The sequence below is a fragment of the Martes martes genome, assembly GCF_963455335.1.
Source record: "Martes martes genome assembly, chromosome: 6".
Taxonomy (NCBI): domain Eukaryota; kingdom Metazoa; phylum Chordata; class Mammalia; order Carnivora; family Mustelidae; genus Martes; species Martes martes.
In genome coordinates, this window is record NC_137893.1 from 144,716,089 (window position 1) to 144,733,488 (window position 17,400).

General features: G+C 45.1%; 2 protein-coding genes across 3 annotated transcripts in view; both read right to left on the reverse strand.

Moving 5' to 3' along the window:
- Window positions 1–8,797: 8,797 nt before the first annotated feature.
- Window positions 8,798–10,986, reverse strand: ARMH2 (armadillo like helical domain containing 2; the record flags this gene model as incomplete). The annotated part of the gene is made up of 2 exons (XM_080805967.1): window positions 8,798–9,301; window positions 10,722–10,986. The coding sequence occupies 2 exons, from the start codon at window positions 10,984–10,986 to the stop codon at window positions 8,874–8,876; spliced, it is 693 nt and encodes a 230-aa protein (XP_080662093.1). The 3' UTR covers window positions 8,798–8,873.
- Window positions 10,987–13,095: 2,109 nt separating this feature from the next.
- RIPOR2 (RHO family interacting cell polarization regulator 2) overlaps window positions 13,096–17,400 on the reverse strand; it is a 107,705-nt gene continuing 103,400 nt past the window's right edge. For both annotated transcript variants that reach the window (XM_080805407.1, XM_080805406.1), the window contains one exon: window positions 13,096–14,530. In XM_080805407.1, the coding sequence (XP_080661533.1) occupies window positions 14,430–14,530 (101 nt within the window). In that variant the 3' untranslated portion in view covers window positions 13,096–14,429. The remainder of the gene's footprint in view (window positions 14,531–17,400) is intronic.

Consider the following 17,400-nt stretch of genomic DNA (forward strand, 5'->3'; position numbering starts at 1 on the left):
GTAAGGTACTTATCCTGATAGAACTTGGATGTTCTTACCTCATTATTTAGTCTACCTCAATGTTATTTGAGGGTTAAAACATAACTATGGTGCCTGAACTAAATGCTTTAAAAATGGAAGCGATTATTAGTGTACAGCAACATTGTCCAAAAAACTGAGGTGTTAGAAATACCTTTGCTCCCTAGCATGATGGCCAGTGAGCCACACGTGGCTGTTGAGCGCTCGAAATGTGGCTAGTGTGAACGAGGAACTGAACTTTCATGTACGTTGAAGTAGAGGCTCGTGGCTGCTGTGTTAGTGCAGCTCTATGTTTTAGGTAGGGGCCACTAGCCCAAGATCCAGTTAAGACGGTGTATTTAATGTTACGTGTTTTCTACTACAGTAAAAAAATAATCCAAAGAATATTACGGGTTAAGGATAGAAGGCAGTCAGCTGAGAGGCTATTAGAATGATGAGAGCTAAGCAGAAGAGGGTTACTTGGCAAATAGTATTTCTAGAAAATGCCGAAGTTGGATTGCCAGGATTTGGTGGGGAGGAAAGAGGAAAGGGAAGTGAGGGCATAATTTAATGTAAAAGCTATCACTATTAATCTAGAAGAAAATAAAGGGAAAAGTTAAAGTGACTTTGGATTTGGCAAAGATTTCTCAAAAGACACAAAAAGTTCAAATTATATAGTAAATTGGACTTGGTAAAAATCAAAAACTTTTTTCTTTGAAAGACTAAAAATGAAAAGACAAACCATAGACTGAAAGAAAATATTTGTGAAAACTCCAACAAAAGCTTTGTATCTATAAAGAACTGTTAAACTCAGTAAGTAGACAGACTAGCTTTTAAAATGGGGAAAATTTGGACACTTAACCAAAGGACGGAGACCGCAACCAAGCACGTGCCCAGACATCCGCGTCCTCAGTCATTAGGGAAACGCCCACTGTTCTGTCGGGAGTGAGCTGCTGCTTACCTCTCAGAATGATGTTTGCAGAACAAACGTGGCTGTCCCGGGCGTCACACTGAGGAAGCAAGTGGATCTCCTGCAGTGCTGGGGGCCAGGTCAAACACTACACGTGCTGGGAAGATGTTTGGTCATTTCTCACAAGCTCAACCTACATTCTGCAGCCTCCGGCCATTCCACTCCCAGGCACGTTTCCCCAACGGAAATGAAAGCCCACGTCCACACAAAGACTAGTCTGCACGTTGTCACTGTTTTATCTAGAGTAGCCAAAATGTCCACCAGAAAATGAAAGGATAAACAGACTGTGGTCTGTCCACACAGCAGAATACCAGCCTGCAATAAAAAAGTAACAGTGGGCAAAACCAACGTGGGCAAATGTCAGTGATGTTGCATGGAAGAAAGCAGGTAAGAGTCCCTGCTGTTTGCTGCCATTTAGATAAAACTAGAATCTTGACAGAAAGCAAATCAGTTGCTGAAGGACCTTGTCGGGGGTGGTTTTGGAGTTGGATTTTTAAGTCTCCAGTGTCTGGGAACTGTGACCCTACTTCATGGAGAATTTGGAAGAATTTACTTAATATGATGAGTCTGATTTTTAATTAGGTTATCAAATGTCAGAACAACTCAATGAAATGCCTTGAAACAAGCTCATAGGTCAATCACTACTGGCAAGTTATCATTGTTATGCCCCAATAATGGGTCCGTGATTAAAGGAGCGAGACTGATATAAAGCGAAGGTCAAGCAAAGCTTTATTTCGTGCCAAACATCAAGAATCAGACCGAACGTTCGGGGACGCACCTCTTACAAGAGAGGGCGACACTTCTTTGTTTCACAGACTAGCTTTTAAGGGCAAAGGCCATGCGGTCGGGCCTGGCCACGCACAGGTGACCAATGAGGTTGTAACACACACAGGAAACTCCACGGTGATGCTGGGTGACCGACTGAATTACAGTTTACCCTAGTAGACATTTGAACCAGCCTATTACACCTTGACTAGGATTGGCGCCAAAAAGGCTCCCAAAGGGCGGGGGCCCATAATCCTTGGTAGCTAAGGAGAGAGTATGCGCCCCACCGATTGATGTCTCCACCTGGCCTGACCCACCCTTGTATCTGGGCTTTGTTACCAGGAGCTGGTTTCCGGGACTTGTTTTTAAGTGAATCCCCTGGGGGAAGGGGAGCAGGGACAGCTTAAGGGTTAAACAACAAGGTTTTGTTTAACCTCAATGAAAGTCTCTTGCTAAAATATAAAAATATAAAATAGGTCCTTACAATCATAACTTATTTGAAGTTGACTTCAATTCAGAGGAGCTACAGTGAGGATAATGGCAACAGGTTAAGAATAAACTGGAGGGGCACCTGGGTGGCTCAGTGGGTTAAAGCCTCTGACTTCAACTCAGGTCATGATCTCAGGGTCCTGGGATCGAGCCCCACATTGGGCTCTCTGCTCAGTGGGGAGCCTGCTTCCCCCTCTCTCTGTCTCTGCCTGCCTCTCTGCCTACTTGTGATCTCTGTCTGTCAAATAAATAAAATCTTTAAAAAAAAAATCAACTGGAAAAATGTTATGTGTGAAGCCTGGATTAGACTGAACTTGTCAGTATATTCTATAAGACCAGCGTTGCGTACTAAAATAACCAGGATGGCCCACAAAAGGGTTTGGAGCAGGGGAAGCTACAGGCCTTTAATACAAATGGAAAAGTCCTAAACAAAATGTTAAATCTAATCCAGTTATATACTAAAAGATAAAACATGATGACCAAGTTGGAGATTATCCCAGGGCTGCAAGATTGTTTCAGTATTAGTACACACTTGAAATTCTTCGCATTGTGGGGGAGAAGCCCATAATCCTAATAAAACAGCATTGATAAAATTTAACAGCTAAGCTAGGGAAAGAAGAAATTTTAACTTGTTAAAAAGCTATCTTCCTATGCCTAACATAACATGGTGACTCATTAATGGTGAAGCTTTAGAAACAGTTCTAAGGTCATGAACTAGAGATGAATGGGCCACAATGACTATTATTTCTGAGGTCTCAGCCTGGGGCAATCAAATCAAAGAAAGCTAATTATGGGAAGGAAAAAGAACTCATTTACATAAAATCCCAAGAGCAAATAGAAACAAATTAAGTGGCCAGATTTTAAAATCACCCTAAATTAATTGCTTTTCTACCTATGAGCACAGAGAAGTTTAAAAACTGGGGCGGGGGGAGGTGCTGCTGAGAGGATCTGTGTTACACAAGAGATGTGGCAAAAATATTCTTAAAGGGTTCTGGGACATGGGTCTCTTCCTGCCTTCCTCAGAGTTCTTTGTAAACAGAACTATCAAAACAGAAACAATCTCTGTCTACCATGAACAAAATGGAATTCCCTGGGAGAACAGAATGGTCCTGAAGAAGCAGAAACCAGCACTGGGGATCCTCTAACAGGTGCTCATTGGCATTGTCTCCCCTTCCTGAGATGGCGAGATTGGCTTATGTGGCCACTCCTTGGGAGGGCAAGATAGCTTGGGTGACAGTCTCTTGAGACGACGCCGTGGGCCAGCTAGCCCGTCACAAGAAATTACAGTGTCGCCAGAGGAAAGAATTGATTCTAGTTAGCCAGAGCACGACACACGTCCACTACACACCCTTGGGGCCCTTGCAACTTTCTCTGTTTAGAAAACTGACCCCCGCTCACCCTTCCGCCTTCAAGATACTTCAGTTGACTTTTAGGTTTTAGCTAATTATTAGGTCATTAGGTCAACCAAGAACAGAAGGCAGGACAACACGCCTGCTACCTGCTTTCTTCCCTTCCCTGTTGCTAGTTCCTTAGATCATCTTCCAAATGTAGTCCCTGCTCTCAAATTCTTGACTCGAGTCTGCTTCTAGGAGAACTCAAATGTGGGGGAGGGATGGAGGTGTAAGGAGAACAAAGGAAGATAATCGATTGTCAGAATTTCGGGGAACCAGTTTTAAATTCAAAGCTTAGCGTAAAAATGCCCCAAGGCCCAGGTCTGAGCCTTGTGTTTTCCCACCTTCCACTTCCAGGTGTGCCAGAGACCAAAAAAGAACTTGAAGACAGCAATATACACAGACTGCCTTACAAGCTACTCCTCCGGAGAGAAAATGTTAACCCAAAGCTCGCCAGGCATTGACAGCAGAGGGGCCCCAGCAGTTTCGGGTCAAGCGTGTGAGTCAAACGCAGCCGCTGAGCTCCTGGGTCTCTCTAGATCCCATGAAAAATGATAGTAAACTACAAAAGACATAATCTCGCCCCAATGAAGACAGTTACTGGTCAAGAGTAGGTGAGGGGAAAGTGCCAAAGCAGGGCACAGAAGGAAACTTGAAAAGAAATGAAAATGTAAGTATGGCTAAGCCGGCTGTTTCTAGAAATATGTTCCACAGACACACACACACGTGTGTGAAATGATCTATATTAAAGGTATTACAATTTTAACCCATCAAAAGGCGGGGATAATCTAAATGTCCATGTTTCCAAGCCTGGTTATATGAATTACAGTTCAGTCATACAATGGACTGCTCTGAAGCAGTAGAAAAGAAGAAACTTTTTAAGATACAAAACCAAGACCAAGATAAAGTCTCGGTATGTACAACATTTTGCACAGAACTAGAACAAATAATCCTAAAACTCGTATGGAACTGCAGAAACCCCCTAGAGCCAAAACAATCTCGAGAAAGAACAAAGTTGGAAATATCATACTCCCAGACCACAGGATCTACGACAAAACTGTAGTAATCGAAGCGAAATGGTATTGGCTCAAAGGTAGACACGCCTAGGTCAGCAGAATGGACAGAGAGCCCAGAAATAAACCCATGCTTTTATGGCCGATCTATGACAAAGGAAGCAAGAACATACAATGGGGAAAAGCCAAACTTCTATAAATGGTGCTGGGACGATTAGACAGCTACACGCAAAAAAGTGAAACCGGACCGCTTTCTTATACCACACACAAAAATAAACTCAAAATGGATTAGAGACTGAAATGTGAGACTTGCAATCCTAAAACTTGTAAAAGAAAACATAGCCAGGGGCACCTGGGTGGCTCAGTGGGTTAAGCCTTTGCTTTCGGCTCAGGTCATGATCTCAGGGTCCTGGGATCGAACCCTGCATCAGGCTCTCTGCTCAGCAGGGAGACACATGAAAAGATGCTCAACATCCCTAATCATCAGAGAAATGCAAATTAAAACCACAAAGAGATGGTCATTTTATGTCTGTCAGAAGGGCTAAAATAAAGACAAGAAACAAGTGTTGGTGAGGATCTGGACAAAGAGACAACCTCGTGCACACTGTTGTTGGGAATGTGAATTGGTGCAGCCACTATGGAAAACAGTGTGGAGGCTGCTCAGAAAGTTAAAAATAGAGCTACCCGGGGCGCCTGGGTGGCTCAGTGGGTTAAGCCTTTGCCTTGGCTCAGGTCATGATCTCAGGGTCCTGGGATTGAGCCCCACGTTGGGTTCTCTGCTCAGCAGGGAGCCTGCTCCCCCCACCCGCCCCTTGCCTCTCTGCCTACTTGTGATCTCTCTCTCTGTGTCAAATTAATAAATGAAATCTTAAAAAAAAAATAGAGCTACCCTACGATCCAGTAATTCCACTACTGGATATTTATCCAAAGATAATGAACACATTAATTTGAAAAGGTATATGCACCCCTATGTTTATTGTAGCATTATCCACAATAGCCAGGATATGGATGCAACCCAAGTGTCCCTAGATAGATAAGTGGATAAAGAAGATGTAACAAATATACATATATCTCACACATATTATGGAATATTACTCAGGCATAAAAAAGCGGGAACTATTGCCACTGGCAACAACATGGATGGACCCAGAATATATAATGTTAAGTAAAATAAGTCAGAGAAATACAAATGCCATATGATTTCACTCATGGAATTTAAGAAACAAATGAAACAAAACCAGAGACAAACACAAAAACAGACTCTTAGATACAGAGAACAAACTGCCGGCTGCTGAAGGGAAGGTGGGGTGGGGGATGGGAGGAAGAGATAAAGGGGATGGAAGGGATATTTACAGTGACGAGCACTGAGTAATGTATGGAACTGTCAAATCTCTGTCACGCGCCCGGAACTAATCTTACACTGTATGTTAATTATACTTCACTTTAAACATGAGTGAACACTAGGAAAAGGAAGTATTCGTGTAAATAAAATGTTACGATGCTAAAACAAAAAAAAAAAAACTAAGAAAAGGGATATAGGTCTATTTTCTTGTGTATATAGATAGAATACCTCTGGAAAGATACAGAAGAAGCTGCGACTTTTCCCAATCTGATGTTTTCTCCGAGGAGCGGGAAGCTCCAAGACCAACGCTGCTGGTTTCAGCAGAGGCGAGCGTCCTCGCTGACTGAAGGCGTCGGGGAAAATAAACGGGATGAGCTCAGTGGGCTCTTGCCTTCTGAGGAGAGAGGGCTTCCCTGTCCTCTGGGGCTCGTCCAGGGTCAAAGGCAGGCTGATGCCCGTGATCAGTCAAGAAGAACACAGGGTAGATCTCCAAAATTTCATCTCATCTCATCATTCTTCCTGAGGAAACTGGTGGAAAACTTGCTCCAAATTCAAATGCGGGCGTGAACCAAAAAAGGAAAGCAAGAGTAGGAACAGAGGGTCCTACATACGAGGGGCAGCGGGGATTCCTGGGTGTGGAAGGGAAACCCTAAAATATTTGTTAGCCATGCGGCGGGCCCAGATCGGAACAAGAGCACGGAGGGCTCCGCGACGGTGGGTGGCCTTCGAGAGGAAGCCAGAGCCGACGCTGCCTCCGTGTGAAACTATTGAGAGCGGAGACCAGCTCTACCGAGTGGGAATCAATTAGTGAAACTGAAGCCACAAAACAAAGAAACAAGACTCCAGGGAAAACAGAGTTGTAGGAAGAAGAAACTCCTACTACACGATACAACTTAGCCCTGAAAAATACTGAAATATTCCTATTTGTTTTAATTAACAAGTTACATAGGTAAGTAACAGTGATATAATTGGTTTTTTTTATTTTTATTTTTTTTTAAAGATTTTATTTATTTATTTGACAGAGAGAGATCACAAGCAGGCAGAGAGGCAGGCAGAGAGAGAGGAGGAAGCAGGCTCCCCGCCGAGCAGAGAGCCCGATGTGGGGCTCGATCCCAGGACCCTGAGATCATGACCTGAGCCGAAGGCAGACGCTTCACGGACTGAGCCACCCAGGCGCCCCAGATAATGCCTCTTCCAAGGATGGCACGATTACTCTTGAGAGAGGAAGAGGAGGGGCAGGGTTAGAACCCCAAGTCCTTATCTGTCCTATTAAGAAATAAAAGGAAAAATACCTAAAATTGGAAAAAAAAAATTAGCAATGTATAAGTCGGGCCTGGGTGGCTCAGTCATTAAGTGTCTGCCTTTGGCTCTGGGTCATGAACCCCTGGGATTGAGCCCCGTGTCTGGCTCCCTGCTCAGTGGGGAGCCCCATTCTTCCTCTCCCTCTGCAGCTCCCCCTGCTTGCGCTCTCCTGCTCGCTCTCTCTCTCATAAATAAATAAAATCTTAAAACAAAAAAAAAAATTAGCAATGTATGTGAACTATTTAGAACTATGGAGGTAAGCAAATACCAGAAGAAACAGCCCAAAGAATTCCAACGGCCACCTCTCGGAGTGTGACTCAGGAGGGGGTCCGGGACTGCTATTTCTCCACCAGAGGGCTTGCATTATTTGACTTTTTAAATCACGCACTACTTTGAAATACATTAAAATTTAATTTAAAAAGCACTTTTTAAAAAAAAAGCAATTTCTCACCCTGACCCAGTCTCTCAACGGCACTTCCCATTTCCAACCTTTGATCTACCACCATAAACGAATGGGATTCTCGTTGGAGAAACTCTGAGCTCACAAAATCCAGCACGGATGAGCACACACGGTCGCTCCGCCCGGTGGAGGGTCTGAGAACGCGCCCCCCGAGGAGCCCGGGGAGCCCCCGGGGCGCGAGTCGAGGCCCGCTCGGCGTTCCCGAAGAAAGACCCGTGCGGACCCCAGAACCGCACCCCCTGTTGAACGGGGCTCTCGGGGCGAGCTGGAAGCGTGAAGTTGAAGCCCGGCGCAGCCCAAGCTGGTTTGTGACACAGCAAAGTGCCCAGGGCGGCCTACGACGGCTGCGGCTCGGCCAGGGGCGCCTCTGAGTGTAGCTGGAGAGACCACAGGGGCCCGTGCTTTTAGGCACGTGCGGTAAATACTACTCTTTGCAATAATTTTTCAGGAGCCTGGGGAACACCGAAGGCAAGTGCGGGTTTTGCGTCCCGTAGTCCCCCTACCAGCGCCCGCAGGGAGGGTGCGCCCCTTTGTAGGAAAACCCAAGAGCCTACCTGCAGGCTGTCGAGGCGTCGGAAGGCGCGGCGCCCCATCTCCATCTGGAGCTCGATCAGGCGAGTTGAGGGCGGCCCTTCGGGAGTGTTAATGCCCCCGAATTCCAGCCGCCCCACCTACAACGAGATCACATTCTGGTAGCGAGACGACCCTCTCTCTGCCAAAGGGGCGGCAGCCGGAGGGCGGGCCCTGAAGTCCTTCAGGCTGAAAGGATACAGGTGGGGCGAGAGGGTCCTCCACCAGGGGGAGCTGTGGGGTGGGTTAGGATTCGGCGCTTCTAGGTGCCTTGGCCTAATGTCATCTAATAACCCCCAAACATACCGTAGCTCCCAACAGTGGTACACTCGCCTCAACTTTCAGTGAATTCCCATACTATGAACTTAATTAATTCTCATGAGGTCCTTTTAACCAGCGGCGCTTTTCATATATTTCGTTTTTCCAGTAACTGTTGAAGAGTTATACAGAATTTCTTAACTACCTAAAAGGAAACCCCGAAGAAGGCTGTATCGACTTTCTATCAATTTATTTCCACTTTCCAGGCTACCGCAGCAGCCTAGTCAGCTGCACTGGGCACCTGCCTCCAAAGACATTAATTCCTGTGAAAACCAACTAGGAAATACAGCACCTCCGCGAAATTCTCAGGCCACCCAGACCAGTTCTCGGTCGCCAGTATTTGCAAGTGGTATTTCAGGGTATTGTAGTCTCTAAGCTCCTTCATGCAAGACGGGTTATTGCACGTCATGACGGAGAGCACGTAACAAGCCCAAAATTTAACGAGGAGGCTGCTGTTTGTTTCACTTTTGACGGTGGAGTCGAGTTTGTCCTCAAAAATCTCAGTGAGGATGGGAATAAACCTCAAACGTTTGGCTCTTTTCTGGCTCACGGGGTTCAAGTAGCACCAGCAGGCTACACTCTGCAGCAACAAGACCTTGGCCTTGGGCGGCATCTCGCGATCTCTCAACAAGTGAGCCACTTCCTTCATGTACTCGGTGGCGAACTTCCCAGCCGTCGGTCCTCCTGCAAAACAAGCATTTGCACTTCAGAAGTATTTGGTTTATCTACGAGCTCCAGACAGTTGCGTGGTGATGCCTCCGTATGCTTTTCGCCGTGTACTGATTCTTGGACTCCTCTGCACTTTCCTTTCTTTCCCCTCCCCCTGCTGCGCTGCTGTGAACATGGAAAGGGGTGTTGAAAAGCAAAAAATAGGCAAAGCGCTGGAAATTCCCTGCCTGCCCAAGGCTGCTCCCTCGTTCCCTTACTCGAGCATGCAGGGGTCAGTATCTGAAGGTGAACAGAACCGGCGGTGCTCCCTCATGGTCTTCTTCCTGACTCTCTGTCATCAGTACTTGGAAAATACCAGAGTATTAAAGCAAACAAAAGGAAAACCCAAACGCTGCCCTTCAAAACCAGCAGGATCTGATGGATGACAGAAAGAGGTTCTTCATGACTTGTTGTCCACTGCTATCCCGTTCTGTCTGATTTCTCACCTCTCAGCCCAACGCTTACAGATCGGGACCAACGTGACCTGATGAGATTTTCCTTGCTTTGGTTTCTGACCCAACCTGGTCCTAGACTCTACGTTCATCATACACCTGAACCCCAGATTGCCCTCGTTCAAATCTCAAACCCCAAGATACAGCCAAGAAAACATGGGGTGAAGACTGTTTAGACGGTGGGGAGTAGCTGCCGCGGTTGGCCAGGTTCTGGCGGCAGGAGTTGTGACAGGGCTTGGATTTCTCTCACGGGTACCACCACAGTCCCACAGGCCCAAGGATATTGGAGTCAACGATAAAGATTCCGCTGAAACCTGGGCACAAGCCCTTCCCTGCTTCCCACCAGTATAACTAAGGCTACATAACATCAAGTTAAGGAATTCTGGCCCTTTTGTAAATAGCCAGCTCTTCCCCAAAAGGTGAATAAAGCTAACAGGCACCTGGCCTTGTCAAGCGGTGGGCGCCATTTCCTTTTCCTTCCCACGGGAGTCTCCTGTCTTCCTTCTCGAGCTGTGCCAGTGGTTCCCACGCATTCTGGCCCCTAGGAACCCCTCGGTCCTTGCAAACGGTAAATGTTTTCTCTCAAGGACACCATTTGAAAAACGAAGTCTCTCAAACTCCATCTAGGTAACTCATCTGCCCATTAAAAAAGAGATCAGTCTAGACTGACTGTCCCTAGATGGAGTTTGATAGACTTAATAAAAGTGGGAAAATTCTTTGTCATTTATTTGAGGGTCTCCCTCTTTCAAAACAAGAGACCCTCGAGGAGAAAATGATCGGTCGATGTCTTCGATTATACAAAGACAAAGAACTAAAAATGTAGGCAAAGGAAATGTCACTGGCATCTTAAGACAAGAGCTCTGAAAAAATCACTAACTTACGGTGTTATCATAAGCAAAAAGATTTCGGAAGGGCTGTGTCAGCCCAGCTGGTTCAGTCTGTACCTGTGAAGGCCAGAAGTCCAATTCTATACGCGGCTTGAGCCCTCTTCTCAATGGCTAGAGATTCATTCTTTAATAAATGGCCAAGCAGCACGATTTTTTCTTTGTGAAAAATACTTTCAACCGAAGGGACATCTTCTTCCTCCCTCTCCTTCGTGAAAAAGTGGTTAACGGTGACATTCCAAAACTTCTTCAGGCGCCGATACAGCCCCACCAAATAATGGCAAATCCACATCCAGCATTGCACATAAGCACGGGTCTTAGCCATGGCGTGAAAAGGGCCTGTGGCGGGCAGCAGCTGAAGTTCAGAGTCAAGAACTCTGGAATACATCGCTTAGCAACCCTGGAGAATGGGATACACCAATCAGGGGGAAGCAGGGACACCTTGATTCTTCGGTCTGGCATCGAAGGCACTCTACGATTTCCGCTAAACCAAGTTTCCTTCACTTCTCTGGTGTGTAGCACGTGAGCTTCAAGCACACTGGTTTCTCCTTACACACAAGAGGCGCATTCCTGCCTGTGCACTTCTGCTTGGGCAGCGCCTGCTAGGAGCTTGCCTGCGCGCACTGAACCTCCTTCTGTAGGATTATCCCTGTTCCGTTTATTTGTCACGTAATCCGACCTTTTCTCCACGTCACTGGTGTCCTGTATCGATCTGTTCATGCAGCACATTTAAGCACCCCTCGGCCCACTCAGGGAGATGGCTCTATGGCCCTTCTCTTGCCTGAACTAATTTTTCCGTTGTGACTACATCGTTTGCTTCATCAACAAGCAGGCTGTATGTTTTCTCATTAAAAAACCACACACACACACACACACAAAACACTTTCTTGACCTCATATAACCCCTCCACTGAGTTATTGCTCTGCCCCTCTTAATACAAAAACTCTTCAAAGAGGCGTCATACTCACCATTTCAAATATTCTTCCATCCGCTCTTGGATGTAGTCCTAAGAGAGATTTCCAACCCGTGAATCTACTGGGATTGTTGGTCAGCCTCACTGACGACCCTCGTTCTGCAGAATCCAATTCTCAGTCTTTGGCATTAGATACTTATTCCTTGAGAAGCTTTTTTCACCTAACCTCTAAGCTGTCGTATTCGATTTTTCTCCTGCTTGCCACCCTCCATTTTCCTTTGCTGGTTCCACCTCTCTATGACCTCTAAATAGCAGAGTGTCCCAAGGCTCAGGCCTTGTAGGCTCTTCTTTGTTTCGATCTATACTTCCCAGATAAAATAAGCCAGTTTTCACAGCTTTCCAGTGCCATCCATGTGCCAAAAACTCCCACTTTAATATATATATATCTATCTCAAACATTTTATCTTGAAGTATCTCCACACCCAGCATGGGCCTCAAACTCAGGACCCCAAGATCAAGAGTCACTCGCTCCACCAACCGAGCCAGCCAGCGGCACCCCCAGCCCCAATTTTATTTCTAACTGGATTTCTCACCTGAACTCCAAACACAGTCAGTCACCAACTTGACCGCCATCTAGTTGTCTATGAGGCTTCTCCAGTATAGCGTGTCCAGGTCAGACTTCCGGTCTTCCTCTCCAAGCCTGCTGCTGCTCCCTTTCTCTGGTTTTCTGCTGACTCAGTAAAAGCAATCACTGGTATTTAATGTCAGTCGGTGGATACTTACGCTCACAGCTGAATTTGAGGGGCCTGTCTGTGATGATGCTGGTGGGGCCCAAGCTAGGAACACACATGAATGAAGGCTCTTTCATCCTCTGGGGGCTCACATCTCTGCTCATACATAACACAATTCAGAAACACAGCTCTTTTTTCTTCCATTAGCTTTACAACAAATCTGAGAGGGAAATATTATGATCCTCATTTAAAAGTGAAGGAATTTCAAGATAAGGATAAACACAGGTTGAGCATGAAGTGTACCATGTTGTAGCAATGCCGGTTTAAGGAGGGCATGGGAAAAACAGAGCAGACTCAGCACGTGAGACTAATAATTAAAAAATAATTTTTATTTTAACTTACATGATTGAAAGAGTGATGGATACAAATGCCACAAAACTAAAAGCACCCCTTCGAGCAAAAATAAAATGCAGAAATGAATACAAAAGATATGGAATTACTCATGCAATATTCAAAAAATTAGAAAAAAATACCCAACCAACCAAACAAAAAGCTCCGTAACATTGTGATTTGAATTTCTATAAAAAGAATCATTTCAACATTTAACATAGACTATAGACTATGTATACTAACTATAGACTGTACAGTATACCTTTAAGATGAAAGATATATGTATATACATAATATTTATAAATATACAAATATATACACACATTATAACTTCACAGTTGAAAGAACTATTTGCCAGGAAGCCTGGCAAACAATTTTTACTTTTTTTTTTTTTTTTTTTAAATTTTAAGTAAGCTCTATGCCCAATGTGGGGCTCGAACTCATGACCCTGGGATCAAGAGTCACGTGCTCTACCAACTGAGCCAGCCAGACACCACGACAATTTTTACTTTAAAATGGAATACGAGTTGCTTTTAAAGGTCTTGCTAAAATGTAAATATTTAAAATGACACCTCAGTGATATTTTATACAAACACGTCCAGAATACGGTTGATACTGCACAGTTTAAACAACACTCACACATATTATTTTGAGATCTTGGCATATCCCATCTTGTCTACTCTTAAGAGGAAGAAAAGCTACTGAGTGGTCTTGTCCTTTATTTAGTGGGCTTGCTACCCTGTTAGGGAAGCAATAAAGGAAGCTGTTATTTTAATGATTTGGCCAAGAGATCCGACCCAGGGATGAAGGATTTCTCTGGGGGCAGTGACGGTCCCTCAGCGCATTCTTCTTCCTAATCTCGTGGCAATTCCTGCAGAAGCAAGGATGGTTTGGATTGTCCTTCTGCTCTCACCCCATTAAGAGTCCTCCAACTTCCAAGTTCTTCTACTTGAAACAGTATCACAGCTTTCCGAATCCATGACTTTTGGTTTCGTTTGGTCGTAGCAGCAAAATATCTCTATTGTAAAAGTATTGTAAAAAAATGGCTCTTGTTTAAAAAAGCTTAACCTTTGAATGTGTTTTTTTTAAGGAGTACGGGTATAATCTTCATCGGGTAGCTCTTCGTCATCCACCTGTCTTTAAACCATCGTGGAAACGTGCTTTTGGGATTTTCAGGATGGAGGAAAGAAACAAAAGAAGTAGTGGAGGCTTGAGGAAAATGAAATTAAAAGAAACATTAACCTCTTACAATGTGTCACTTTTACCAAGTTCTGCAGGCAAACTTTTATTTGAAGAAATTCTTTTTTTTGTGCTTTGCATGAAGGTGAAATTAGGTAGCTAACGGGGCCACTCAACCCTGAGAACACGACAGAGAAAAACTGCAAGGCGTAGGACAGCATCACGTGACTATTTTAGGCCGCTAGAAGAACTTGCAAGAAAGTACAAAGATGGCTGTTGTAAAGATCCACACGTATGAGATAAATGGAGTCTTCTACTAAGTATGGTCAGACGCAACTGACAGGATAATCTACAGAGCAACACACAGCCCGATTCGACTGGCCAAAGGAAAGGCAGCCGGGTCCTGGGAAACCCGATTTTGAATTCCATCTATAACATGTGAATTTCCAGACAACCTCAGCAGAACGCTTCAAGTCGTAAGCATTCCAGCTCGATCCCAGCACCAGCTTGATGAACGGGGCCACTCAGGAAGACAGCTGTTGGGGGGGGAGTTCCTTAAAAAGCCGTAGCAACTTCCGTCCCATGGCGTCCTCCACCGGGAACACCGTCGCGAGGGAATTTGTCCAGCTGCTCATACGCCAGCCGCCCGTCTTCTCCTGCACACAGAACATCAAAACGAATGGCAGCTGGAAGGTAACTGTCTTATTCATCACTCAGGATAACGATACCAGGTGTTTGGAAATGGATCGCTAATGTTATTTCACTAAGGTTAACTTTAGGTAAGGAAACCATCTTCTGAGATTCTTTTTTTTTTTTTTTTTTTTTAAGATTTGAAGATTTAAAGATTTTTCTTAAAGATTTAAAGAGAGGAGGAAGCAGGCTCCCCGCTGAGCAGAGAGCCCGACGCGGGGCTCGATCCCAGGACCCCGAGATCACGACCCAAGCTGAAGCCAGAGGCTTAACCCACTGAGCCTCCCTTCTTTTTTTTTTTTTTTTCTTTTTAACTGTTTTTTTTTTTTTTTAAAGATTTTATTTATTTATTTGACGGACAGAGAGAGAATGGGTTAGCTCATTTAATCCTCCCATGGAGATGAGGGAGAAGTGCAGACGGTCCCATTTTATGGAGGAGCACATCAAGGCCTAGCTCACCTATGGACTCCCAGCCCTGGGAGGCACTGTGATGGAATCCGGACCCACCTAGACTCTGTGGGACTCTAGGGAAAGAACTGTAGTATATCCATGAGCAAACTAGGAACTGGCCGGGTATTTGCCGTTTTTTAAATAGGGTTAGTTAGCCAAGGTATCTAGGGTGGGCGCCGCTGTGGGAAGAGCGTGGTAGGAATGGGCCCAACTCAGGCCCTCTGTCTCTGTCTCTGTCTCTGTCTCTGTCTCTGTCTCACCTGGAAAAGTGCTGTATTCAGTGTTCTCTGTATCAGGGTTTTGGGTAAATACTTTGTTTCAAATACAGGGTTCTATTCCAAAGCAATTTTAAAAGGTGGGGAAAAAAATAACATTTGTCTCAGAAAAGTCAAGGCATGCAGAAACAGTCAACAGAAATCTCTAAAAATTGGTGGCCTTTGCTTAGAGAAGAGTTCACCATGTTCTTTGAAATACAGGCAAATCCCTACTTTTCCATCTGATGTATTACTGAAAAGCTTAAAGGTACCGCCCCTAAAAGCAAAAACAAACTTTTGGTTGATCAAGAGGCTTCTGGTTCCAGGGACTACAATGTATTATAAAACCCATAATTATACTCCTTTTTGAAAACCCACTAACATCAATGTATTCCCAGAATTTCATGAATCTTCTTTAATTTTTTTTCTTCGCAATGAACTTGTGATTGAGCATAACTCATTGGTCCCATCTTTGTTCCTCTTGTATTAAATGCGTGAATGCCTGCTTCTTATTTCTATTTGCCTGTGATTTCCACCGCCCCCCCCCATTTCCTAATCATTGTTTTAGATAGGAAAACCAGAAGGAAGTATTCAAATAATTTGCAAATAAATGTTGTCTGTTCGAGATGACAACTGACGGAAGTGACCTAGCCCAGCAGGGGTCCTTTGCAAAGGGTAATGTTTTAGCTCAAGTGTGAAAGCCTAACTTCAGCTTTTATAAAAGACCGTTTAGATATGCCAGCTACGTCATGTAAAAAAAAAAAGTCCAGTAGAGGTTTTATGCTTTGAAGTCAAGGACCAGCCATACTGAAATCCCTAACACTCTTAAAATATACTCTGTATGACTTCTCAGGAAGAAATTTATTAGGCAAAGTTACGGCCATCAAATGCCCGTAGAGCTTCTGTTTCACACCCTGGCATTCTTTTAGTCTCTGGCATTCCCTCAAAAGTTCTTGCTTGTTCTGTAAGGCATAAAAGAGACAAACCCCCAAAGCAGACTCTTTTAACTCTAGAGAACACACTGCTGATTACCAGAGGGGAGGTGGGTGGGAGAAGGGGGCAAGAGGATCCTGGGTCCTGGGAGCCTGCTTCTCCCTCTTCCTCTGCCCTCCCTCCACCCATGTTCTCTCTCTCTCTCTAACAAATAAAATACTTTTCAAAATATAACATATAAAAAAATTTCTTGGTCATTTAAACATCACCTAGAAAACAACGTAATTAAGAATTTCAGAAGATGGGGCGCCTGGGTGGCTCAGTGGTTAAGCCTCTGCCTTCGGCTCGGGTCACGATCTCAGGGTCCTGGGATCGAGCCCCGCATCGGGCTCTCTGCTCAGCAGGGAGCCTGCTTCCCCCTCTCTCTCTGCCTGTCTCTCTGCCTACTTGGGATCTCTGTCAAATAAACAAATAAAATCTTTTTTTTTTTTTTTAAAGATTTTATTTATTTATTTGACAGAGATCCCAAGTAGGCAGAGAGGCAGGCAGAGAGAGAGGAGGAAGCAGGCTCTCCGCTGAGCACAGAGCCCGATGCAGGGCTCCATCCCAGGACCCTGGGATCGTGACCTGAGCCGAAGGCAGAGGCTTTAACCCACTGAGCCACCCAGGCGCCCCCTCCTCTGGTCTTTTAACAGCCCTGTGAAGCAGGTAGGATGTTGGAGGAGAGAGCGCCTGCACTCTGGGGCGTCAGGCAGTGTGGTCCAAACCGGACTGAGATCCAGCCGGAACGCAATGGAATGTCCACAGCTAATGGGGAAACCATTCTACCCAACATGGCGGCTACCAGTCTCCTGTGACTGTGCAAATTTAAATGGTCACTACTCAAAATTAAATAAAATTAAACTTCAGTTCCCCGTTCACAGTAGCCGCACGGAAATGCCCCAGCCGCACGTGAATACTGGCACAGCCCCACTCTCGCAGGGAGAGCTAGTGGGTACAATTACTGATTCAGCTATCGTGTGAGACTCGATTTCTGTATCAGGGTCAAAGGCGATTCAGAGTGTTGAGTTCAAACTTGTTATGTATTAGAATCATCTGGAGGCTTGTAATAGTCCCAGGGCCGAGGCCAGTGGAAGCAGCATCTTTGGAAGCAGAGCCTGGACACGGGTCTATCTTAAAGTTTCCCTGGTAGTTCGAAT